The sequence below is a fragment of the Mastigoproctus giganteus genome, chromosome 6 (assembly GCF_048544385.1).
Source record: "Mastigoproctus giganteus isolate SK-2022 chromosome 6, ASM4854438v1, whole genome shotgun sequence".
Classification (NCBI taxonomy): Eukaryota; Metazoa; Arthropoda; class Arachnida; order Uropygi; family Thelyphonidae; genus Mastigoproctus; species Mastigoproctus giganteus.
In genome coordinates, this window is record NC_143580.1 from 206,106,515 (window position 1) to 206,134,482 (window position 27,968).

Sequence of the window (27,968 nt, forward strand, 5' to 3'; positions counted from 1 at the left end):
TACCTCACGAGGTTCCTTTGGTATGCTTTTCCCATATCGAGGCCACTCCTGTGAGAAGCTACAGGTGAAAACCTGACTGGTCTTTAAGGTTTGCACACCAGTGTATGTATAGCAATAAAACTAATTTCTGAAAGAAATGCTTCTTTCCATTTTCCTGACTTGAAATTTTGGTAGCATTTTCAGTTATGCTAATAGCATAAGTATCTCTCTCTTCTATTACTAACTTTGTGATTTCTGTAAACATTTTCCATAAAAAAGTTGACTTCTTTGAAATTGCTGTAGTTACCATTAATTACTGGCAAATGTAGATTTTTTTTTTTTTTTCTTTTTTTTTTTTTTTGTTAGTTGTTGGCACATTGGCTTCTGTGGCCATAATGCACCTCCCAAAGGTTTTTGCATTTTTTACTCTGATCCAAGCCCGAGGCGGGATTCGAACCCACGACCTTTGGGTTGCCAGGCAAGCACTTTACCCACCTGGCTAGCCCGGTTGGCAGCAAATGTAGTGCAGTCCATTGAATTTATGGCTTATGTATAATTAAATGCAGACTGTTACCGATGAATAAAGTACCAGAGTATAATCAAGCACAGCACCTACAGGGTTAAAGGAATATAACATGAAGGATGCCAAGATGTATGAATAAGGAGTCCCCAGAAAAATATTGTATGGGAGGTTACAACAGCAATGAAAAGTAACAAGACCTATAACAGTTGCAAGTTGAAGCACAGAAAGGGTTTGAAGATTTTCAAGCATTTTACTGCTAAACAGCCACTCAAATATACTGCCTCCTTCCTTCTGAAATTGCGCATTAGCATCTGGAATTAAATAATAATCCTTTTAGTGAACACTTGTGGCCATTGACACCCGTAGGAGGGTCTTTGTTTCATTTTTGTTACAGTTATTAAACCAAATGGGTTTTTTTTAAAAGTGGTCGTAAACTTTAAAATAAATAGGGTAGATTTGTAAATTGATGTTGGCTCACAGGAAAACGAAATTCGCTGCGATAAACCTTTAGCATGCTACGGCAGCAATACATAGAATGCTACCATAGTCGATTTTTAGTAATGCCTACTGAGTGACATTCGTTTCTCACCTCAACTGTACCGTGTGACCTTCATGTCAGTCATTATATGATATGTCCGTTCTCGTCTAACTGGACTTCCAATAGATGGTTTTCATGAATTTTTTTTTTTTTTTTATTTCGTTCGTCTCATCAGTCACATAGGCTATATGCTCTTGTTTTTTTTTTTTTGTTTTTTTTCTGAAAAGTAACATACAGCATACATTAATCATAAAATTTCTTTCGTGTATATATGAATGAAAGCAGAATAAAAGGAATTCACAAAGTGATATATTTCTTCAAAGTGAGTGATAATACTGTTGAATTGGCAAGGGAACGTCATTAAGTAGGCAGTACCTGTACTAACAATTCACTATATGGCCAGCGCAGCGAAGTTTGCGGTGTGTGTATCGGCAAGAGTTGCAGTAGAGTAATTTTTACAATTGCGGAAACAATGTCGAAGAGAAAGTGTTTAAGTATTAATGAGAAAGCAAAGATTATGATATTGACCAGGGTTTTAAGAAAAAAGATGTTGCGGAGAAATATGGCATATCTGCAAGCAGTTTATCTACGATTTTAAAAAAATCGAGAATCAATTTTAAATGCAATTGAAGGAGGAGCAGACAAGAAGTGAATTAAGTTGTGTATATACGAAGATGTTGATAAAGCTGTTCTAAAATGGGTGCAAATGATACGTGAAAATAATATCCCAATACCGAGCCTAATAATTAAGCAACAAACTCTGAAATTTGCAGTCCCTTGGACATACAGAATTTAATGTGAGCACTGGGTGGCTAGATAAATTTAAGAAGTGCCACAGAATTGTGTAAAAGATTATTTGTGGAGAAAGTGTTAATGCAAGCGAAGAAGATTGCAGCAGTTGGAGGAACAATACCTTAAAGAAGATTTTGCAAGAAAATGAGCATAAGGATGTTCTTAATGCTGACAAAATGGATTTATTCTTTAAATGTTTACCGAATAGAACACTTGCTTTTAAGGATGATAAATGTTTTGGCAGAAAACAAAGCAAAGAAAGAATCACTGTGCTATATGGAGCAAATATGACAGGAAGTGAAAAATTAAGACTTTTAGTCATCAGAATATCAAAAAACCCAAGATGTTTTAGAGGCACAAAATCTTTGGAAGTTGACTACGTTAATAAAATTAATAGAAAAGCATGGATGACAAGTGATATTTTTGAAGAATGGATATTAAAACTAGACAAGCGTATAACAAAAGAAAAAAGGAAAATTGTGTTGGTAACTGACAACTGTCCGGCACATCCTGCCAAACTTAAAAGTGCGAAGTTGTTTTTACCACCAAACGTAACGTCAGAACTCCAGCCAATGGACCAAGGCATTATTAAAAATTTTAAATTTTATTATCGAAAGAGAATAATAATGAAGATTGTCAATGCGTTATCAGAAAATAGAAACGTGGAGGTTACAATTAACCTTAGAGATTGCATCTCTGACTGCCAAAAGTTTGGACAAACGATGTCACTGAATACACTATTCAAAATTGTTTTTCGAAAGTGGGATTTGCATTGAATACAGAAGTTGAACAACGACTGGACGAACAAGATGAACTGCCCCTTTCACAACTGAAAAACTTTTGGACATTATTAGAATCGTCTGGAAACATCGAAAATGAAATAATACTGGACAGTTATGTTTACGTAGATCACAACAGAACATCCAAATGAAGATGAAATACTGCTGAACAGTGTTAGACGCGACCATGATCACGAAGAAATTAACGATGACGCTGAAGACGCATCAGAACAACCCGTAGAAAAACCAACTCGTGAAGAAATGGTTAACGCTTTTAAAACGGTTCGTATGGGTCTACAGTTTTGTTAAGTGTTCCTGATAATGTTTTTAATGCTCTGAACAAATGTGAGGTTTTCTTTGAGAATCGGACAATTTTTTAATTGTACTGTGCAAACGAAAATTACAGATTTTTTTAATTTGTGATACTTACTGGCAAAAATTGTGTAAACGTAATTTAAATAAGTATGTTTTTGAAATAAAATACATTAAAAATAAATGTAGATTCGTTTTCATTTTCTAATTAGATAACAATTTCTAATAAAGATTCTCTGTATAACGAAATTTCTCTATAACGAATTTTTTCGCTGGATTTATCGAATTTGTTATAAGGAAGCTTGACTGTGTGTGTGTGTGTGTGTGTGTGTATTTTTTTTTTAGTATTGAGTATTATCTCCGATTGTATAGGTTTTACTTCTTTTTAGCCATTGCTGACCTACTGCTAGGCAAAGGCCTCTCCCAAACTCCCATCTTTTTCTATCCCGTGCTGTGGTTGGCCAGTTTCCTCCTGCAGGGTTTTACATTAAATTGTAAAATATTTTAGCTCTTAGTTCATGGAATTAAAGCCTTTAGGTATTAAAAGCTAAATGGATTAATGCTTAATCCTTTTATCTCTTAATTCGTGCTTTCTACAGCATCAGCTTTATTGCCCAAAGGTGCAAACCAGAGGTGCGAACGATGCATATCTGGTTATACGGAAACTATTTTCAATGTAATGACCAAGAGGAAATCAAAAAATTTTGCTACATAGAAAATTTCGCTATATGGAAGTTCATTAAAGAGAGGTCCGACTGTATATTAAATATTAGCTAAAAAATAGATCTGATAACAGAAACATACAAGCCAAATGAACAGAAATATAGTTCTTGTTTATACTTTATACTCCAGCACGACCACTTGGTCAGTAGAGTTTACAAAAAATCATCAGTACAAACAATAATCGTATTTATCAGTCACGGTCTTGAACCCCCACTCCTGACCACTCGGCTACGTGACCATGAAACTGTAAAATTTAAATTGAAATACTTAAATGCAAAGGTAAAAAAAAATTTAGAGAAGCCATTGGAGAGGATTGGCTGGCTCTAATGGAAATTGATATGGCAAATAGAATTAAAGACTGTGGAGAAATAATTTAGAAAAATTAAGTAATTAATTTTCCTAAATTATTTAACACGCTGTATTTCATAAACCAAACAGCAAAGCAATTATGTCACTTGTTTGAATGGCAGCAGTGTGTGTGTGTGTGTGTGTGTGTGTGTGTGTGTATATATATATATATATATATATATATATATACTGCTGCCATTCACACAATGTTACGATAGACACCAATATCAGAGATCAAGAACAAGTCGTGTTAACCAGTAGCAAAAAAAGCGCAAAAGCAGCTTGATCATATACTGCTGTCGTGTATAATATTATTAGACATAAAAAGGAAATAAAATGCTAGGAGAAGTTGTCACAGAAACACAGTTTTCACAATTTTTCACAGAAAAGAAAGATGTCTGTGTAACCTCACAAATCACCAGAGATCAATATAGCCATAATATAAGATACCAAGAGAAAACAGATCTTATAACTGAAACATGAGGCAAATGAACAGAAGTATAGTGACTGTGAAACCATAAAATTTAAATGCCAAAGAAAACAAATGACCTAAATAAATAAATTTTAGAAGTTACTTAAGAGATTGGCTGTATATTCGAAAATAGTGAAATATCATAAGTTGAACATTGTACTTGATGTTGCATGGGAATCTAACTATAGAAATTTGCTTTTGCCATATCAAGAGATATCGTAGATAAAATAAATTAGAAAACTTAAATAACTGCAACACACAATGTTATGATAGAACATTGTGTGTTGCAGTTATTTAATAAGTAAATGCCTAATATTATTAGGCTGTATAAATGTCAAAATAAACAATTTTAATTAGCTGCATTGATACAGGGACTGAAACATTGGAAGTATACTGAGGTTGCTTTATATTCTTTAGAAAACTGTGAGTTCCACAAATGACATATATGAGATGGCCAAGAACCTGAGTGACATATCTGAATGGTAACAGTTTTCATACTGCAAAACACAAAAATCACTATCATCAGAGACCAAACTAAGAACCCTCCACTACATTAGTTTGAAAAGGGTGCAAATATATATAAATGGTGGAAGGATATCACACTCAAAATAAGTGAAATAAAATGTTATGAAACCTGAAATGAATGCTGTAAAGTAAGCAAGCTATGTTGGTAGAACTCTTCCTTTTTTTTTTTTTTTTTTTAACCATTCGATAATTTGTAGTATTTCACCATTTAGGCTTTGGTGTGCTTCAATGTTTCAATCCCGACATCATTGTAGCCTACTAAAATTGTGTTTATGTTGGTATTTATGTAGTCTTATTAGGCCTTTATTTAATTATTTTAAGTTATTTCATCAAAGGTGTCTCTTGATATGGCAAAGGAAATTTTCTGTCTTTTCGCAATATAAATTTCCAGAGTTACAGATTCCTGTACAAAGCCAGGTATAGTGTTTATCATTGAGCCTTCTGAACCTTCAGTGTTTTCAAATATATAGTCAGTCTTTTCAGTATCTTTGCTTCGAAATCTAGCTCTTTCAGTCTTATTTCATTTTCTGGACCTTTGCCTTTAGTATTTTCATTTATGTAAAAAAAAAAAAAAAAAAAAAATATATGTATATATATATATATATTTTTTTAAATTAAATAAAATAAAACATAAGCCAGTAGTATATCAAAAACTGTAGAACGAAAATTAACATAAAAATAAACGAACAAACTGAAAAGAAGAATAAAAGTTAGACATAAATAATAGCCCAGAAACCCCTGTATAATTTCGAACTTTAAATCCAATTAAAATGACGTATATAAAATTTCGAAATTATATAGGGGTTTCTGGGCTATTATTTATGTCTAAGTTTTATTCTTCTTTTCCGTTTGTTTGTTTATTTGGTTATTTTTATGTTAATTTTCGCTCTACAGTTTTTGCCATACTACTGGCTTATGTTTTATTTCATTTAATTTAAAATATATTTCGGCTTCATATGGAGGAATTGCGAGTCGCTGCCTCTAATGAATGCTTAATTATTTATTTATCTATTTTATTATAATTTAACTTTTGTCAATATTTAATGGTAGTGTATATATATATATATATATATATATATAAGATAAAATAAAAATATATAAAAATAAAATAAAAAAATAAAAAATAAAAATATAGATGGAGAAGTTATTAAACACAAAATGCCGAGCCTAGTTGAAGAAAAAAAAGAAAAAGAATGTTAAGATCCTATTAAAAAAAAAAATAATAAAATAAAAAAAATAATAATAATAATTATTAAGTAGAATTAAATCCGAATTAATGCCGAATTAACAGGCCAATTATATGTACAAAAGCTGAAAGAAAAAGAGGGGAGGGTGATGGAGATAAAAATTATAAAATAAAAATTAAAAATTAAAAATTGGTACATAGATCAGGTATTTCATCAGGGGGCTACACCTGATCATGTACCAAACACTGTGTTTCTATGCAAACTCATGCTGATGGAGAAGCTGAAGAAATGTAAAGGAAAAGGAAAAAAATAAAATAAAAAATAAAAATTTAAAAAAATTTTTTTTTTTTTTTTTTTTTTTTTTATATCCAGAAACATGAGTGAGGTAGCCCCAACGCAGTGTATTTAGATTAATAAATTAAGTAACGTAGTGTATTTGGAAATAAATTGAATAACGCAACCGCAGTGTATTTAGAAAATTGAGTAACGCAGTGTATTTGGAAATAAATTGAGTCGATAGTATGTAAGAACGCCAGTTTAAATCGAAAGTATGTAATAAATAAATAAATAACAAGGTAGCGGTATAGAAAAAGGAAGCAATGCAAGGTAGGGGAGGGAAAAGAAGTTAAAAATACAGAGGCGAAGATAGTGAGAAAGAGGAAAGTGAGAATGTCCGAATCACCCTCGTATTACACTAATAGTTCAACGGACGGAAAAACGAAGAGTAGAAAGTAGAAAGATGTAAAGAGAAGGAAAAGAGTTTAAAGGATACTAGGCAAGCTGGGGGTGTAAGTACCCAACCTCATAGAGAGGGCCTTGGCTGTGAGAGTGTTAGTAGAAGTGGAAATTAATACCGCTAGCTTGTATTGTATATTTTACGAAATAAAATAAAATAAAAATATGAAAAGGAGGAAAATTAAATACCTATGATAATTGGCAGAAACAAGTTGAGTGAAATATAATTAAGAAATGACAATAAAATATGCGATCATGATTAATAAGGTACAATTATGCGAATATGATTAATAAGAATGGAATGCAAACAGAGGGAAAACTATGACAACGATGGTGGAGTTGCTCAGAAGAGAAGAACTATGGGAGCCCTCTGTGGTCAAAATAAAATAGAGAAAATAAGATTGGACATAAATAATTATTGATATTAAATTACGAAAATGAAAAGAAAACTTAGGAAGTGAAAGAACACGAACATCGTTCTAATAGAAGTTATAATAGAAGTCATTATGTGTGATCACTTTCCAAGTGGTGGAAATACCACCATTCAAATGTACAACTATACAAGTATCGAATTAACCCTAATCAAGGTGGAACATGGTGAAACCGAATTTTTCTTTAATGTAATCAGAGAGAATTTTTATAATAAAATTTAAGAAATTAATAGGAATGTCATTATTGCGAAGTTTGGTATAAAGATCATTTAAAGCACCAGCGAAAAGTGATTGATTGCTACTAATATTAGCTAAACGGATAATTTGTGTGCAGATAATATTTTTATGAACCTTAATCGAAATGTTCAAGTTCCAATTTGTTAAATAGATAATATTAAAATTAAATTCGCTTCTTTTGTCAAATAGTTCCAAATTATGACGAAGAGGAGGACTATTTAAAGTAATACTTAAATCCAAAAAATTTGCATGTTGGTTGCCAAAGTTTTCTTTATTGAGAGTGAGTTCAGTTGGATATATGGATTTAGCAATATTTTCAAAATGAATGTTGAGAATAAGAATGTCATCAACATAGCGGAATGCATAAAAATTAAGGTTCGGGTTGTTATCAATAAATAGATGTTCGTAATAATGGAGAAATAGATTAGATACTATGCTAGAAATTTGTGAACCCATGGGAACTCCTATGGATTGTTTATAAGCATATCTACCATCATAGATATAATTGTTTAGGATACAGAGGTTGATGTAGTTATTCCAAGTAACCTCATCTGTTGATATAACGTTTTTGTATTTGAGGAACAATTGATGAAGTACATTAACAATCAGGTGATGCGGTAAGGAGGTAAATAAGTTGGTGAAGTCATATGTTTCAATACTAAATATGCTGGAATATGTATTGGAATTAAAAATTTTAATGATACTGTGGTTGTTGTTAATGATCCAAGTGGTAGGGATATTAATAAGTATAGTATTTAACAATTTGAAAAATTGTTTACCTGGATGATAACAGCCACTTTTTTTGGCACTAGTGATGAATCTGAAGCCAACTGGATGTTTATGGAATTTGGCTATCATATACAAGAAAGGCAAAGTAGAATTGCGAATTTTGGTATGCAATTTTTTATGCAAAGCTATGATTTTTTTGATGATGGTATTAATACCGAGATTACAGCGTAAAAAGGTGGAACTACTTTCTACTTCCTTTTTGAGGGTGGTGTAATAAAATTGCTTGCAGAAGATAGCAAAGTTATTAGAAGCCTTATCTACCGGAGTGATGATAAATTTTTGTTGTAAATCTGAGATGGCTTTTTTCAGGTTAAAATACTTGGTATGCGAATTATTGTAAAGGTAGTAAGTTTTAGAAATAATTTTTTTAATGTCTTGAAATGTGACATTTATCCAATTATAGAAAGCTTCGTGGGGTATTGTATATTTATATGCTAACTTGTTGCAAAAATTCAAGATATTCAGATAAATATCTTTATATATATTATTGAGGTTGGCCTTATGGACTGGTCTGAATTTAAAACCTTTTTCCATAGCGGACTTTAGTGGAATGTTGTTAATAATGTCCAGGTTACCAGTAATAATATGTTTATGATGTTGATCAACGTAAGGAGCATATATGGGATCATCACAGTGACATGGAAGATCTAAAGCTTGCAAGTTTTCTTGCAAGCTTTAGATCTTGCAAGATCTGCCTAAATTAGTAGCTAGAGTTTTATAATTACAGATTTTAAGTCCAATAGGAGATTCATAGTTGAAGCAGTGATGGATATTGAACTTGAAATGATTATAAAATGGGAGAAAATTATTACGATTATTAAGTAAATAATGCCAAGGAATTTTATCGAACCAACTATGAGTAAATTTAATAGTACAGTATTCATTACTGTATGTAGTAATGCGACCTAGTCTAAAGAGAGAGATGTCTAAAATAATATGTTTAAGTTGAATATTTTTACATTTAAAATTGCCCCCTGATGAAATACCTGATCTATGTACCAATTTTTAATTTTTATTTTATAATTTTAATTTTTATTTTATAATTTTTATCTCCATCACCCTCCCCTCTTTTTCTTTCAGCTTTTGTACATATAATTGGCCTGTTAATTCGGCATTAATTCGGATTTAATTCTACTTAATAATTATTATTATTATTTTTTTTTTTTATTTATTTTTTTTTTTTTATTTTATTTATTTTTTTTTTTTAATAGGATCTTAACATTCTTTTTCTTCTTCAACTAGGCTCGGCATTTTGTGTTTAATAACTTCTCCATCTATATTTTTATTTTTTATTTTTTTATTTTATTTTTATATATTTTTATTTTATCTTATTTATATACATGTATCCTGTTTTGCTGCTTTGCGCATTCAGGTACACGTACTGTTTTTCCTGTTTTTCCACATCTTTGTTTTCATATTTCATATGTATATATATATATATATATATATATATATATATATATATATAGATATAAATTATATGTATATACTGTAAAAAAATTTGTTTTTTGTGTGTGTGCATTTGAATTTTTTCTCTTCACTTCATACAAATAATTTAATTTTCTTGATCTAGATCCCACAAAATATTTTGGATGTGAATTAGGTGCTCAGACACAGTTTGACTTGAAAAATGAACGTTACATTGTTAATGGATCTCATGAAGCTTCCAAATTACAAGATCTTCTGGATGGTTTTATTAAACGCTTTGTTTTATGCTTGTCTTGCGAAAATCCTGAAACTGTTTTGGTAAGTGGTAATGGTTATCTTAATTTATACAGAGGGAATGCTATATATTTACTGTAGTCTTTATAAAAATAATTGGAGCGGAAACACTTGGCCCAAAAAATGAAAAATAAAAAAATGTTTATAAACATTAAAACAAACCAAAAGACTTTTTACTGGATAAATTTAAGTGCCTAATTTGATTTGGTGTAGGTGGGTACAAAGTTGTTTCTGGATGCCAAACATCCAGAAATAACTTTGTATAATGGTAAAAGAAGATTGCTAGCATATCTCTAGGAAATTAACTTCAGTTTTCTAAGTTCATGCCTACCAACTTTTATGGTCTCTCTGTTTCTCTCAAAAATTAATCAAGCAATCTAATTTGTAGAAATGATTTTTTATATTAATTTAGTTTATACTTATTGCTTATACATCATATAAATTGATAATGTTCATGTTGTTTTTGTGATGTCATCCTAAGTCCCAAACTCTTCTAACACAAACTATTTATTACTTGTATTTCTGCATTATAATGGATCTTTAAATGAGAAAGTGTTGTCTTGTGCATTTACATTCCATTATGGAATTAAACAGATCAGAAATGTACAGGGCAAACATTTCTAATCTGTTCTTCCCTCTACCTTATGCACACATTCACTTCATATCTGAAAACTCTAAAAGAAAAACTTTATTTAAATATAGCACCAGACTTTATCCAAACATTTTACTATGGTTTGTACTCTCATAATATTTATTTGTACTAGAAATTTATATTATTCTTCCTTTATCAACGTTATCTTATCTGCAGTACTAAACTCTTAATTCTTACAGTTTTATAGTTTCCTCTTACTCCTCCTACATTTTAAATGAATGCTTGGTTCTTGATGCCAAGCATTCTGTCTAGCAATTTCAGTAGACTCCTCAGTGCATTGTTTTTATAGAGCTGTTGCAGCTGAATAGATTCCTTTTGATTTTAAATTTTAAGTAGTTTCCCTTATTTCATAATTTAGAATAGCTTATTTTCACTACAAGAAATAGGAAGATGCCCACAAATGAAAGTTACATTTCTGTTTTTTTTTCCCCTAATGTAGTAACCCAGCTAATCTCAGCTGCTTGGTCACATGTGGCAGAGCCAGAAACCTGTGTGGTAAAGCTAATCCCACAGCTACAAGAAGCAAAACCATGGATTATGGACGCTTTCCCCAGACTAGACTGCAAATCTAACTTCCATGTGTTTGCATTTTATTAAAAATTCTCGTTTCTCTCATTTGTACTTTATTAAAAATGCAAATGCATGGAAGTTGCATTTTCATTAATAAAACAGCCCATGGTCTTTCATGATATTACATACAGAAATGTCCAGAAAGTGTAGTTTGTTTCCTAATGAATGGTGCGAAAGCTTAAATTAGGCCACCTTTCACAAACACTGAGTATTTTTTTCAAACTCACCTTTTTTGGTGGAGCTCCAACCAAGGTGTCCCCTCACACTGCTGTCATTACTTCCAAAGGTGTCATTTTATAGTGGGATCTGATGATTGTCTCAGAGGAGCATTGTCCACAAATTACATGAACAGAAAATCATATATGCAAAAAAGAATTATGCTGAAGAAAGATAGTTTGGATGTTCCTCAAACTGTTTGCTAAGAAGACTCGGTATGTTGAAAGTGTAGGCCAAAAGAGCTCATTCTGACTATAATGACTGGTGTTTATGTTTTCCCAGCTGCAAAGACAACCATCCAACCTTTTCTAAAACTTTTGAGCATGGACATGGAAAACCTCATACCCAGAAGCAAGGCAGTAGAAAAGCATATGCCAAAAACATATGCGTTGAAGCCTCCCAGTGATTTCAATCAGTATTAGCTCAAACTGAAGGAAATCATTCCACCAAATGTCTCGGTTTTTGAATGGCCACATTAATTGTTCTCGTTTGTACCAAAATCCTGCTTTTCATGCAACTCCTGTAAGATTCAGCATGGGTTCTCTTAGGAAGAAATCAGCTGATTCCTCTGTTATGGAGACTACTGAAATTTCTGGTCAAGAGGGCAATGTTATTCTCCATTTGTCAGATTGTGACATTTCTTCAGTTCAAGATTTGTTGAGAATGGCTGTCTAATAGTAGGACGAATAGCATGTTTCCATAAGTAAAGAACATTACATTCCAGAGAGGAAATCAATAGGTACCTACAATTTTGCATTTTTTTTTTTTTTTTTTTTTTTTTTTGTATATGACATTGTCATGATATATGCCAGGCGTAGTTCCAACACAGTTACATGATAGGCTATAGTGGTTCAGTACATCCAAAACTTTGAAATTTTAATATATATTTACCTAGTTTGCCCTTTTAAAATTATGAGCTTATGTTTACATATAATATTGGTAGATTTAAACAGAAGGGTAAGAAATGACAATTACCTTTACAGAAATATTTAAGGGCAATTTGGAGAGAAAAGTAACATCCATGGCAAAAATTTAAGAGAAGCTGCCAAAGAACTGTATGGTGAGGTATCTAAAGACAGGAAATTTAGAATGTCATGGCAGACCCAATAAGTTAAAGGCAATTATAAGTTATAAAAAAAAATATAACTTATAAATCTTTATTGGAATGTAGAGACATGCAAGAGGACTAACACGTGAGGGTGAGAAGCCAAATAAAAGCATTGACAGATTTTGGGAAATATATGGAAAACAAACATTATGAAAGTGGAAAAATATTTTCCTATTCAGTTAAAAACTTCAGAACGGGGACCATCCATAACCAAAGTAACTGAAAATGATGTTAGTGAAGTTAAAACAGATTAGAAGGATATTTTAGAGGTTTCAGGTAAAAACTTTGAATGCTTAATGAAGGAGCTGCAGATGTCACTGAAGAAGAGGAAAAGATTGAATGGAGAATTTTGGATACTGTCTTGTTATTGAGGCAGAAAATATGGACAAAGTCCATATTTTGAAAAGCTGCAAGGATAGATGAAATGCCAAAAGCTGGAGGGAACATAGAGGCCATGTCATATTATCCACAGGTGGTTTTACAAAAGAAAACAAATTCCAAAAGATGGAAGCAAGGCATTAATCATACCAATATATAAAGAGGGAAATAAAATCAAATGTGGAAATTTCAGTATCTCGCTCCTTGTAAAGTCAGTACAAGTATCTTAGAGAAGAGGCCGAGTATTGGTGAATGATGCAAGTTTTATGCCAAACAGGGAATGACAAAGTCAAATACTTATATGAAGATAAATGATAGAAAAATCACAGGAACTTAAGAACCTGTATTTAGGATTTGCTGACCTTGAAAAAAAAAAAAGCGTACAACAAATTTAACTAGAAATTTGATCTTTCAAATGTAGAACAATATAATATCAAGGATAATTTTTTAAGGGGAATAAAATCTTTGTATGAAAATGTGAAATCTGCAAGTTTGTTTAAAAAAAAAAAAAATCTAAGATCTGGTATTAAAATGGCAAGTAATTAAGTTAATGACAAAGTTTAGTGTGGTAGATACAAAACACTTGCATCTTTTGATATTGTGCTGTTAACAGTAACGTGCAAGATCCTCAAGAAATTCTAAATAAAATAAATACAGATTTTTGGGAATTTGGCATAAATATTAGTTACAAAGAAACAAATAACTATGAATGTTTGGATTGGCAATTAAAATTTAGAGTGTAGACCAAGTATCCAACAATTGGAATGAGATATTTTGTGCATCTAGGAACAGTCTTTATTGAGGATTGGATACGGAAATAAACAATAGAATAAATAATGCAGAGAGTGTATGTGAACATCTGTTGTGTAGGTTGGCTCCTGAATGTTTAAGTTCAACTCTGTCATGGTACACTGCAATGATACTAAACTGTTAAATGGCCAGAAATGAGTACAGTGCCATGGTTGTGCAATATGTGTGTGCATTGCTTAGTTGTTTCTGCCGGGAAGCTTTTCATAAGGAAAATTGCTTCCCCAATACTCATCAACACCACGAGGAAACATTCCACAGTTGTGCTCATACTGTTTTTAATGGACTAAATCCTGTAGCTGTAAGAAGTAATGCAAGTCATATGGGGTGCCAGCAATTCGCCACTCCATATGTCAATATTTTGGCAATAAATCAGCACATACACCAACCATAAGAATAAGTATTTTACTGTAACTAAAATATTTACAAATTAAAATAAAATAAAATAAATATTTACAAAAACTGCTAATATATTAAATTAAATTATGTATATGTGAAAAACACATTAAAACTGTGATTAAAATCCTTGCGATAAAATACACTACAATAAACCAGATTGAAAACGATAAAATCTCTGGAGCTTTCGGAAGCATCGGCTTCCTTCCTCAGCAGTAACAAAAGTTAATGCACACTTCCATAAAAATTAAAATTTTTAAATGAGCTAGATGAAAATGTTACCGCAAAGGAGATAACAGTAAAAGAATTAGATGATTAGATGAAATCTTTCGTATCAAAAGGTTTGAGGTTCTCTGTGATATTTATTTCGCCAGGGCCCAGAGAAGATTGTTGTCTGCTATCAGAAATTGAATGATGAAAAGAGAAAGTCAACACTGTTCAACTATTTCCGCAACAGTCATTTCTTCATTGTGTATTTTATGTCAGAGATTCCCAAACTTTCTCGGTTCACGGCGCCTTTAGTGTCTCAGTAATTTTTTCAAGGCACACCCAGACCAAAAGAAATACCTAACAGATCTGTTTAGTATTAGGTCCAAACAACTTAATAAGAAACGTTGAAACTGTGAACTACCTCGAGCTAGTAGTTTGCGCGGTGTCCGACAGATGTCGAGTATCGCTGTGTTTCCCTCGAAAATTTAAAATATTTCGTGGCGCGCAGTTTGGGAACCGCTGTTTTATGTAATAAACATTTAATTCCATAATTATTTTCATTATCTTTTACATTGTGTACAGTTAAAAAGTTATTTAAAAGGTATTTTTAAAATTCTTTATGGACATTCCAGAAGGTCAAGGACCAATTATAATTTTTCCTATTGGTTATTATATTCGATTAACGTGTTTCCGTTTTGTGCGATGTGCTCACGGGACAAATTAATCGCATTAATCGAGGCCCTTCTGTAGTTAAAAATGCACGTAGGACAAAAACTGTGCAAACAACATTGGATTCTTTCTTTAAATTAGATTAATTTATTAAAAAGTTAATGGTTTGTATGTCTCCTTTTATATTAAGATTTGCAATTCTTTTTACTTTGGTTCTAAAATATTGTATATATCAAAATATATACTGTACAATATTTTCATTTCCGTTAATATTTCTTTTTTCTTAGTTTATCTTAGAAATAAAATTTTTAAAAAATGTTATTCATATTACTGTATTGTTATACAAGACTTGTTTTTATTTTATTTTATTAATTTGTTTTTGATATTCTTATTATTTATTATTATTCTTAGATATACAGTATGTACCAAAAAAAAAAAAAAAAATGGTATAATTTTGACACTCTTGTGGGACCTCGTTACTACAAAATGTGAAAATTTAGGTCCCTTGAACTTTTTATTAATGAGATTCTACTATAGTTATGTTTTTAATTAAATCCTACAGTAGTACACTGTGATCAATGCCACTCAGCGGGTATTTTACCTGTAGATTTTTAATGCATGTAGGAATCCTGCTGAGCCAACCGGGCTAGCCGGGTGGGTGAAGTGCCTGCCTGGCAACCCAAAGGTTGCGGGTTCGAATCCCGCCTTGGGCTTGGATCAGAGTAGAAAATACAAAAACCTTGGGAGGTGCAATATGGCCCCAGAAGCCAATGCGCCAACAACTAACAAAAAAAAAAAAAAAAAAAAGAATCGTGCTGATAACCAAATCAAGAGTATTGCTTCTTCTCTAACTGCTGTAGAAAATAGTCATCCAAGAACCAAGAAATCTACAAAAGTCGTGAGTGTGTGACCAATTCACAAATTCCTGTCAATATCTGAAAAGTTAAAATCTCCATTACAGACCTATAACACATTCCTACTCCCAATTTTGTTTTCTCAGTGCTTATATCTCACTAAACTGACTCAACATTGCACATGGTCATCCATGTTGACTGGATGCACTGCCCTTACATTTAATATGCTTCTTAACTAAAAGCTAACCCCTCCTGTTCTGTCAGTCCTTACTGTATACATTGTACTCCTTATATTCAAATTTGGCATTGCTTATGTCTGAGTGACACAATGTGTCCACTGTCCATACAATGTGTGCATTTGATGACTTAATCAGTACTTCACATTCATCAAGTTTATTTACAATGCTCCTGGCATTAGTGTGCATACATGCACCTGTTCTTACTCTTAGTTACCCTTACACAGCACATATATTCATGTGTTCCACAATGACCCGCAGGGATGACCCACAATGTTAGCATTGTCCCCTTCAAAGTAGTCCCTTCCAGAATTTATATATCAATCCCACCATCTACCCCCTCTGGTTGAAGTTTTGCTGAAAGTCCTGTTTGTTTCATGATGCAGATCACCACTTTCTGTGATTCAGCCTAAATCTGCGATGTCTTTGAATCTTGGTCCTTTTAATCAGATTTTCATTTTTGGGGAACAGAAAAAAGTCACAGTGCCAAATCAAGAGAATAGAATGGATAGTGGGACTTGCCATTTTGTTTTTGGCTAAAGCTGCTGAACCCAAAAAACTGTGTATATTGTGCATTGCCATCGTGCAGAAGCCAATTCTGAGTGTGCCACTTGTCTGGGCATTTTCTTCTGAAATTCTCCTTCAAATGCCTTAGGACCGTGACATAGAATTGGTGATTTACAGCTTGGCCAGGTGGAAGGAACTCTTGACGAACAAGTCCCTCATTGTTGAAGATAACAGTGAGCATTCACCTGACATTTTATCTGACCTGCTTTTCCTGTTTTTTCCATCTGCTGTGATGGACTTTTTCACTGGTAGGACTTCCACTTTGTTTCTGGGTCATAACCATAAACTCAGGCTTTCATTCCCTGTTACAACCTTGAAAAGGAAGTTTCTGTTCTGGCCTTCATTTGCAAGTTTTTTGTTTGTCACTCAGCAGACTGGGCACAAATTTTGTGGCAATCTGCATAATGTTTAAATTTTCAGTTAAAATTGTCAGTATATGCCATATAGTAGGCCTAGAATATTACAGATATTGTTAATTGTACACCGGCTGTCCTCATTAATGGCTTAATGCTCTTCTTCAACATTTTCATCAGTCTAACTTGATGTACAACTTGGGTGCTTAAAATTCTTGCCTGAAGTTTGGTCACTTTGGAAATACAAATACCATTGAAAAGTTTGTGTTCTACCCATAGCATTTCAACAAATGCTTAATTGAGCATTTTGTGTCTCCAAAACTGTTTTCCCAAGTTTATGATAAAATTTGAAGCAGTGCTGTTCCTTGTTTCCCATCTTCAAAAATTGTAAGGCACGCTTAAACGCCCATTGCACAAAAGCACAATGTCATGTTGTAATGAAACTCATGGTGAATTAGTTCAGTGGTATCTGATGGCACACTGCTGCTGTACTACATGTGGTATGGCAGCAGTGTGCCATACCACATGTAATAGTAAAAGTTTCTACATGTAATAGTAAAATAATATTACATACCACATGTAATAGTAAAAGTTTCTGCACCTTGTGCTTATTATACAGTACTTCTGCTATTTCTCTTATATGCTGTCTGAAATCCAGTCATTCTGTCCACAAAACCATTGATTCACTAAGTTAAATATTCTTTTCAGAGTAATATTGTGTCAGTATATTATTGAACAGATATAGAAGAGGCTTCATCTTCAGTACTCAGTTCATTAGGAACTGGTTCCACGTTTCGCATTTATTCTGAAATGGAGGCATTGTAAAATGAGAAGGGGGAAACTCCTTTATGTGTCAACAGAAGTGTTGCCTTATCTAGTAATCTCTGAAATTAGACATTTGGATTGAACCTGTATGAAATAAGACCGAGAATAATTTAATTTTAACTGCAGTGACATTTTTTTCAATAATTCATTCATTATTTTTTTGTTCCAGAGTCAACTGTTTATGCTATACTTTTACAGCATAAGCATGTATCTTTCACAAGTAGTTTATAGAATTTTTTGCAATTGGGTATTTTGGGAAACTAATAGGATTTCATTCAGAATTTTACATTGTGTTTCTGGCATATCAATAAAAAAAAATTTTATTATTGATTTATTTAATTATGAGATCTGACTAAGAGTAACATTGCTTGGTCTATCTGATCTTCTTTTAAATTATCAGCAAACTTTAATAGCTTTTCTTTTCTACTCTCATCAGTGTCATTGAGATCAGCAATGAGGGGTACCCAACATTGAACACTGCTGAAGCTTTTTGCCATTTTTCACCTCAAGTTTCACTTCATATTTGTGAAAATGCTATAAAATTTTCTTTATACATATTGAAAAACAATATTACTGTCATATTCTTTTTATTTTATTTTATTTCTTAGGGAGTATTGCCTAAAAAGGGAGTAATAACATCTAAATGTAAAGCTTGTGGTCATAGTGGTCAGTTGGACAGCACCCATAAGCTTACAACGTTTATCTTGAAAAATCCTCCTGATCAGGTTTGAATCTTTATTTAGTCACTTTCTTTGTATATATATTTTGAATTCTTTATTTAGTTTTTTTTTTTTTTTTCTTTAAATTATCATGACACATTTGATTTAAATAACCAGTGTTTCACAGTATTACTCTTTCAGGAAATTCCAGGTACAAAATTCAGTTAGTATTCACATAATTAGATCAGCAGACTCTCTTCATGAGATGTTAAATAAATTTGAATAGTCCCGTGTAATATCTGTTAAAAACAGTTAATGTACTACACCTTCACTTTGGTGAAATGTGATGGAAAATGGTAACAACTATACATTAGTCAAAAGTTCAAACAGCTGTCACAATACTTTTAGCTTCCTTAGTAGGAATAAAAAACTGTCAATTAAATTTAGATATTCTCCATGTTTGTTTTCTTGCATTATGCTGTTTATTTATGTGCAGTCTGCACTTAATCTGTAGGAGCATTGGTTGATACTTGATCTTACCATGATTAATGTAATAATGCTATACTACTGCACTGTGATTACGTAGTTGCTTTAATCATTCACCACTATGCCCATCTATAAGTATAAATATTAAAGGCGACTACGATGGTCTGAGACTGTATTTAAATTCTATACAGTGGGACCAACTAATGATGTTACCAACAGCAAATTCAAAATGGGAAGCATTCAAAGAACCTATCTTGGAAGCTACTAGGCTTTACATACTAACTAAGAAATATTGTTCAAGGTTTAGGCCTAAATAGATGTCAGATGAACTAATGAGACATATGGTATAGAAGAAAAATGCATGGGATACATATAAATTAACACGTGACACAGAAGCCTATGATATAAGTTGATCTGTAACCAAGTTACAAAGGAGGTTAGGCAGGCGAAGGCAGATTATGAGAAATCTTTGGCAAGGGATGCAAAGAAAAACAGCAAAGAGTTCTTTACTTATGTAAACTCTACAAGAAAGGGGATGAATCAGATTGGTCCACTTGATATCGATGGTTCAACTGTTGATGATCCTGCTGAGGTAGCTAACAAACTAAATGAATATTTTGCATCGACATTCACACATGAGGAGTTATTCAGCGAGGGGAATGCCAGAGGTGTATTGAACTCTGGCAGTAAGCTAGATAATCTTGTAATAACTGAGAGTAAAGTGGAGGAGAAATTGTTCAAGATAAACACAAGAAAGACACCTGGGGTGGATGGGATCTATCCAGTTATATTAAGGGAGGCAGAAAAAGGAAGTGCGCAGGCCTTTAGCCATGATTCAGGGCATTCTTGAACTCCGGGGATGTCCCCAGGGACCAGAGATGTGCAATTGTTTCCCCCCAATTCACAAAGGGGGATCAAAGGCTGACACAAGTAATTATAGACCTGTGAGTTTAATTTCTGTTCCAGGAAAATTAATGGAGCCACTGGTTAAAGAAGCACTGCAGTATCATCTAGACAAGACTTCAATTGGTTTTGTTGACAAAACCAACTGAAGTCTTGTCTAGATGATATAACAAAACCATGACACAGCATGGTTTTGTTAAGGGGAAGTCTTGCTTGACCAATTTGATTGGATACTATGATGCAGTCACAAAAGAACTGGATTCAGGGAATAACTTTGATATTATATACTTGGATCTTAGAAAGGCTTGATACTGTTGCACATGGAAGACTGCTGCACAAATTGGAGCAGTGTGACATTGGAGACAAATTGCTGCTATGGATAAAGGGGTGGTTGAGGGGGAGATGACAGAGAGTGGTAATCAATGGACACTGCTCATCGTGGACTAATGTTATTAGTGGAGTCCCTCAGAGTTCAATGTTGGGTCCATTGTTGTTCTCTGTATTTATAAATAATATTGATGGTGGTATATCAAGTTTAATGTCCAAGTTTGCAGACAATACAAAGGTTGGCAGGGTTGTTAAGGACACTACTGACGCTATGCTACTGCAGCAGGATCTGGAAAGGTTGAGCAGATGGGCTGAGAGGTGGCAAATGAAGTTTAACATTGACAAAATGTAAAGTACTACATATGGGAAACAGCAACCCCAGAGTAACGTATCAACTCTGTGGTACTACACTGACAGTGGTAGAGAATGAAAGGGACCTGGGGGTGGTTGTGCAGGCAGATAGGAAGTTCTCTGAGCAGTCCAGGCAGGCTGCAGGAGTAGCTCATGGTGTCTTATCAATGATATACAGGAATTTTTCTAGCAGGGATAAGGAGGTGATTATTCCTTTGTATAAGGCAATGGTCAGGCCACACCTTGAGTACTGTATACAGGTCTGGATGCCTCATTTCAAGAAGGATGTAGAGCTGCTGGAACTAGTACAGAGAAGGGCAACAAGATTAGTGAATGGAATAAAGGGTTACTCTTACGAAGAAAGGTTTTGCAAATTACAGTGTCTGGAGACTAGGCACCGGCGAGGTGATCTGATAGAGGTGTACAAAGCCTTGAATGGCTTGAGCATGCTCAATGCTGATGGGATACTGGCTCTTGCTCAGAATAATCACCTGAGAGGGCATAAATTCAAATTGAGGAAAGACAGATGTAGGATAGATGTGCAGAAATTTGCCTTTAGCCAGTGGGGGTAGCTGGTTGGTTGGTAGAACAGACTTCCATCCCTTGTTGTGGAAGTTGATAGCCTAAATAAATTTAAGGCTCAGCTGGACAGGTATTTCGAACAAACGGAGGGGTGAAGTGGAAGTTTTTTTTTTTTTTTTTTTTGGCTAATGCTGCATAAGCTTGCTTTCTTGCATCATATGCCTCTACTAATGCTAATTGCACTACCTACAATAAGCAAAGCTTCGCCAATGAAGAAGATACATTTTACTTATTCTCAGTGGATACCATCGCCCCACAACCCCTGGGTTGTGGGGCGATGGTATCCGCCGAAAATCCATTGGCGAAGCATTGCTTATTCAAGGTAGTTCAGTATCAGGGCAACTCGTTGTGAAGGCACCCACAATATGAGATATAACAAAAACAATGCCATTTCACCTACTTCGGTGTACCCTACGAATTAAACTGATGCTTGGCACTAACTTGTTCGATTAGTGAATTTTCTGTAGTCTGAGGCTTTCAGCGATTAAACATTTTTAGTGGAAACATTTTGATATAATGGAAGTGACATATTGCAATTGTTTTCATTGATATCTATAATTTGATATGCAGACAGCATTAAGTTCTGATGGTTGTGAACAGTTCTGAATTACTTAGTGGATTGTTGCTCTCTCTCTAACTTGGTAATGAGTTTAATGAACAGAATGTTAAGCAATTAGAAATTCCTAGTTTAAAAATGTTTCCCATAGCAGAGTAAAATATTTATAAATTCTGAAATAGTACTTAAAAATCATCTTTAACTTATGTATGTGTATCTTTTCATTTTTATTTGTGTAGTTAATATTTCATACCCTTAGGTTATTTTCCCTTCTAAGAAGTTTTCCAACGTAAGAGGTTCTAAACTTCCAGTCCTTTGAAAAACTTCTTATCAGGGTTCTTCTGTATATGTATATTTTAATTGCTGTTTGATTTTTCATATAAATTTATTTCATTATTCTAATAAGGCTTTCAGATATATTTTTTTCTTTAGGCATGCTTCTCTGTTGTATTTTTCATTTTCATAATTTATGGTATTTTATTCAGTGATTTTTCTTATTTATGTTAAGTGAGTATTACATTATTTTTATATTTGTCTGTTTGTCAGAATAATTAAGAAATATTTAAGATCCTTTGAACTTTGGATAATTTATAGCTGTTATCATTTTCCATTGTGTGTGTGTTTGCAAAAATTAAATTGTAGTGCATTAAATGTTTTCAGTGCAAAAACTCATATGTAATTGCATCCATATTTATATTCATATGTGCCATTCTGAGAAGTGTGATTCAGAGAAGATACTGACCAGCACATTATAATTATTTCATGGTGTTAGACTTTACTGTTTTTGTTTATGCTAAGTAGTATGTTTCATAACTATCTAGGTAAAATGAATAAAGCTATAAATGAAAAATAAAATCTTTGATAAAATAAGATTACATCTGTTAAAAAAACATATATACAGCCACTCCCCAATTTAACATAAGCGTTGCGTTCCACGGAACACTATTAAATCAAATATTACATAAGTCAGAATTTCCCTAAATAAGCATTTAGGGAAATTCTGCACTCCCAACTATGCATGCTGAATTTGATTGAGGCAAAAAAGAAATGGTCAATGAACATGTAAATAGAATTATTTATTAAATTTTTTTTATCTCATGCGCAGCAAAAATTACAAAAAGAGGAGACAGGCATAAAGTCAGCAAGTTTTGCCTTTCGTGCATCATTGCCAGAATTAGCTCTCCAGCTGATAAGCACACCACTGCGGAAGTTGAGGGCTATTGAAATTTAGAAGGGGTTTTTCCCAACACATCATACAATTTCTATGCAACTGCAAAATCGCCACTGGCGACTTCACTGCATACTTTAATGTTTTGGAAACCAGCATGATTCTTGAACCTATTAAACCACCTGTTGCTTGCCATGAACTTGGCTTGGGGTTTGTCGTAGCAAAAATTACAAAATGCGCAGCAAAAATTACAAAAGTGTACAAAATTACAAAAATTTCAAAATTATAAAATTACAAAAAGAGGAGACAGGCATAAAGTCAGCAAGTTTTGCCTTTCGCGCATCATTGCCAGAATTAGCTCTCCAGCTGATAAGCACACCACTGCGGAAGTTGAGGGCTATTGAAATTTAGAAGGGGTTTTTCCCAACACATCATACAATTTCTATGCAACTGCAAAATCGCCACTGGCGACTTCACTGCATACTTTAATGTTTTGGAAACCAGCATGATTCTTGAACCTATTAAACCACCTGTTGCTTGCCATGAACTTGGCTTGGGGTTTGTCGTACTTATCCTTAATATCTTCATATCATAAATACTTTTTGCTTGAATGGCCGTTAGATTCAGGGGCACTTGCTTCTGAATCTGATTTTCCATCCATATTATTAATAGCTTTTCCATCTTCGATATAGCACCTGAATGCTGCTTTGTTGATCACTGTTGGGGCAAACTGGCCCCAGTGTAAAATACGTTGATCCTTTAACATGTTCTTTTTTTTTACGTGCACTGTCCCTTAAAATAGTATTCACTGTTGAAGCAGCGAGACCTATTTCCGTGCAATAGATGAAAAATTTTTTCTGCTTCGTACTTCTTAATTAATCATCTTCAGTTCTAAATCAATTTTATTTTGTTTGATTTCCTAGCACTGCCGGCACTTGCACTTTCCATTGGTCGCTTTCCCTTCACCGTTGTAATAAGTAAATAGGATATGATTAAAGAGGCCTGTGCGCTCTGGATTCATTATTATTATTATTAAATTACAGTTGCTCAGAAAGAAACGGATACAAAAATATAGATTGTGACAAGTTTAATAATAGGAAATATACATATATTAGATTAGATACATACAAATAAAAGTTTTCGGTTGTTTAGTCAACCTTCTTCAGTTAAACTGACAGTTAGAATGGAGCATGAGGGCGTGTACTGCCAATCTTGTACGTGAAGTGCGTGATTAATTGTTGGATGTTGAAGCCTGTGGCTGTGATGTATGTGGACGTGGCCAGCGTTTGTCAATGGACAGGATTGCTGTTTCGGTGATAGGGTGGACTTGACAACCACTGTTCCTGTTCACTGAGGTATTGGAGCATTTGATGTTTAACGACTCCAACCAGCCGTGTCACCGATAATGGCGGGACTTATCCACAATCACAACATCGCAGTGTGGGTCTATGTCATGGTGGGTTGCCCAAACATGTTCGGCAATAGCTGAGTGCTCCACATCTGCTAAGCGGATTGCTCTTTTGTGTTCGAAAAGGTTCGTAATTTTCTGCCTGGGAGTTGTACGCATTTTATCCCATGTGATTTTAAGATTCTACAAACCTGTCGTGATCGGTTTGGGTAGTATGGTAGTTTAGCCAGCACACATAGGTTTACGATGGACAGTTGTCTTCAAGCACATGCCCTCGCGCCAGACAAGGGTGTCTAAGTATGGTATGGGGTTGTCCGACTCTAGCTTGACCGTGAATTTTATGAAAGGTGACAGAGAATTGAGGTGGTCTAAGATTCGGTCACCTGAATTTCTGGGATAACTACAAACACATCGTCCACATAGCCATCTTCTTGTGTGACCAACAGAAACATCCAAGGTGATGACTCAGCCACGAGTGCCTTTATCCCATAAGACATGGGATAAAATGCATACAACTCCCAGGCAGAAAATTACGATCCCTCATCTCTAAGGTAAAAACACCTGTCCCCACCCAACTACAAAGCGAATTGGTCTACCGCATCTCTTGCCGTGACTGCACTAGCTGCTACATTGGGGAAACTGGGAGGCGGCTCGAAAAACGCCTTTACGAACACAAAAGAGCAATCCGCTTAGCGGATGTGGAAGACTCAGCTATTGCCGAACACGTTTGGGCAACCCACCATGAAATTGACCCACACTGCGGTGTCGTGATTGTGGATAAGTCCCCCCATTATCGGTGACGCGCCTGGTTGGAGTCGTTAAACATCAAATGCTCCAATACCTCAGTGAACAGGAACAGTGGTTGTCAAGTCCACCCTATCACCGAAACAGCAATCCTGTCCATTGACAAACGCTGGCCACGTCCACATACATCACAGCCACATGCTTCAACATCCAACAATTAATCACGCCCTCATGCTCCATTCTAACTGTCAGTTTAACTGAAGAAGGTTGACTAAACAACCGAAAACTTTTATTTGTATGTATCTAATCTAATATATGTATATTTCCTATTATTAAACTTGTCACGATCTATATTTTTGTATCCATTTCGCTCTGAGCAACTGTAATTTAATATAATAATGAATCCAGAGCGCAGAGGCCTCTTTAATCATATTCGAACTGTTCTTGGCCAACCAACATGTGATATAGTCGTGAAACTGCAAAAGAATTTCATCTTTATACCCTGTGGCAAGCAACATCTCAGATTTGCTCACAGGTGCAAATCAAACAAAGTTATCCCGAAAGGATTTCTCTACAAACCACCGTTTCCTAATGAATGTATGCAACGTGCCTGTCAAAACTTCAGCTACAAGACCCTGAGCATATGGATTGGCTGCCTTCGTCGAGACTTAAAATATGCTTCACCGAATAAAGCAGCCCTGCTGATCGAACTTAGGAGTTTAATTCCCGATCCTGTTTACACCAATATAATCCATACCTTGTGCTACCAAGCCATCAGAGAATCTGAATGCTATTGTACACGTCAAAAACGTAAGTTCAATGCTTTAATTAGTGAATCCAGTCAATTTCGTCATCAGCATAATACCCCTTCCACAAGTTGCACAGATTTTGTATTGAACCCGAGCAACAAACAGTTATCTACAGAACAAGTAGACCTATTGACTCTGGGTATGAAATTTGCTGTTCTCCCAAGAAACCCACCGATCACTGATATTGCCAGTAGCTTAGAAGAGTGTTTAACACGTTTCCCTGAAGATGTGGAAAACACAATTCGCCTAACAACTGCAGCAATGTTACACCATGCTCGCCCCGCTTCTTCCAGTCTCAGCCACAAACAAATTTCTGCCCTTCAGACACTGAAGCGAGACAAATCCATCATCATCCTACCGGCAGACAAAGGACGTCGAACAGTCGTAATGAACCACGCAGATTACGAGACAAAAGCCTTGCTGCTCTTGCAGGACACTTCTGTTTACAAGCCCTTAACCGTTCCTCCTATCAAAGCCTTGGAACGATGGGAGTCGAAAGTCAACATCCTCGTCAACAGTTGGCTCAAACAGAAGAAAATAACAGAATCAACACGTAATCGCCTCCGGCTGCCAGATTCCACAATTCTATGGACTACTGAAAGTTCACAAAGAAGGCACACCACTAAGACCCATTGTATCCTGTTGTGGCTCAACGAGTTAAGAATTAACTAAGCTTGTCTCGAGGCTCCTTTCTCCCCTAGTAGGCAAGACCACCAACACCATCTCCAACAGTAGTGAGTTCATAAAAAGGATCCGTACCATATCCATCTCACCAGATCAAGTTATGGCATCATTTGATGTAGTTTCACTTTTTACCTCCATCCCAGTAGAACTTGCCATCACATGTAGTAGTAGTGGCATGTGATGCAAGAAAACAAGTGTATGAGCTTATGCAGCATCAGCCAAAAAAAAAAAAAAAAAAAAAAAATCACACCATTCCCTCCAAATGCCTGTCCAGTTCCTCCTTAAATTTATTTAACCTGTCAACTTCCACGACAGATGGAAGTTTGTTCCACCAATTAACCACCCGCTGGCTAAAGGCAAATTTCCACACATCTATTCTACCTCTGTCTTTTCTTAATTTGAATTTAAGCCCCCTTAGTTTCGTAATCTGAACAAGTGGAAAGATCCCCTCAGAATTCAGCGTGCTCAACCCCAATCAGATCACCGCGCAGGTGCCTAGTCTCCAGCCACTGCAATTTGCAGAACTCAAGCCTCTCTTGGTAAGAGGATCCCTTCATTCCCCTCACCAATCTTGTTGCCCTTCTCTGTACACGCTCAAGTAAATCTACATCCTTCCTAAAATGAGGCCTCCAGACCTGTATGCAGTACTCAAGGCATGGCCTGACCATTGCCTTATACAGAGGGACAATCACCTCCTTCTCCCTGCTAGCAAGATTCCTATATATCATTGACAAAACCTCATGACCTGCCCTGGCAGCCTGTCTGCTTTGCTCAGAAAACTTCATATCTGACTGCACAATTACTCCCAGGTCTTTTTCATTTTCTACCACCTTAAGTGTAGTACCACACAGTTGGTACGTTTCTCTGGAGTTACTTCTACCCATATGCAGTACTTTGCATTTGTCAAGGTTAAACTTCAGTTGCCACTTCTTAGCCTATCTGTCCAAATTTTCTAGGTCCTATTGCAGTAGCACACTGCCATTATTGTCATTAACAACTCTGCCAACCTTTGTATCATCTGCAATCTTCGACACTAAGCCTGATATACCTTCATCAATATCATTGATAAATATACAAAACAACAGTGGACCTAACACCGAACCCTGTGGGACTCCACTAATAACATTAGTCCATGAAGAGCAGCACCCATTGATTACCACGCTCTGTCTTCTCCCACTTAACCATCCTTTTATCCATTGTAGCAACTGACCCTTAATACCATTCTGCTCCAATTTGTACAATAGTCTTCCGTGCGCAACAGTGTCAAAAGCTTTCCTGAAATCCAAATATATGATATCAAAATTATTTTTTGCATCCAGTTCCTTTGTAACCACATAATATCCTATCAAATTTATCAG

The 27,968-nt window shown here is 34.5% G+C and overlaps 1 protein-coding gene across 2 annotated transcripts in view; it reads left to right on the forward strand.

Annotated features, from left to right (window-relative positions):
* Positions 1–27,968, forward strand: part of LOC150084901 (eukaryotic translation initiation factor 5-like) — a 148,523-nt gene that overhangs the window by 77,550 nt on the left and 43,005 nt on the right. For both annotated transcript variants that reach the window (XM_090375626.1, XM_090375625.1), the window contains exons 7-8: positions 9,944–10,116; positions 18,542–18,658. In XM_090375626.1, coding sequence (XP_090231752.1) covers positions 9,944–10,116; positions 18,542–18,658 — 290 coding nt within the window. The remainder of the gene's footprint in view (positions 1–9,943; positions 10,117–18,541; positions 18,659–27,968) is intronic.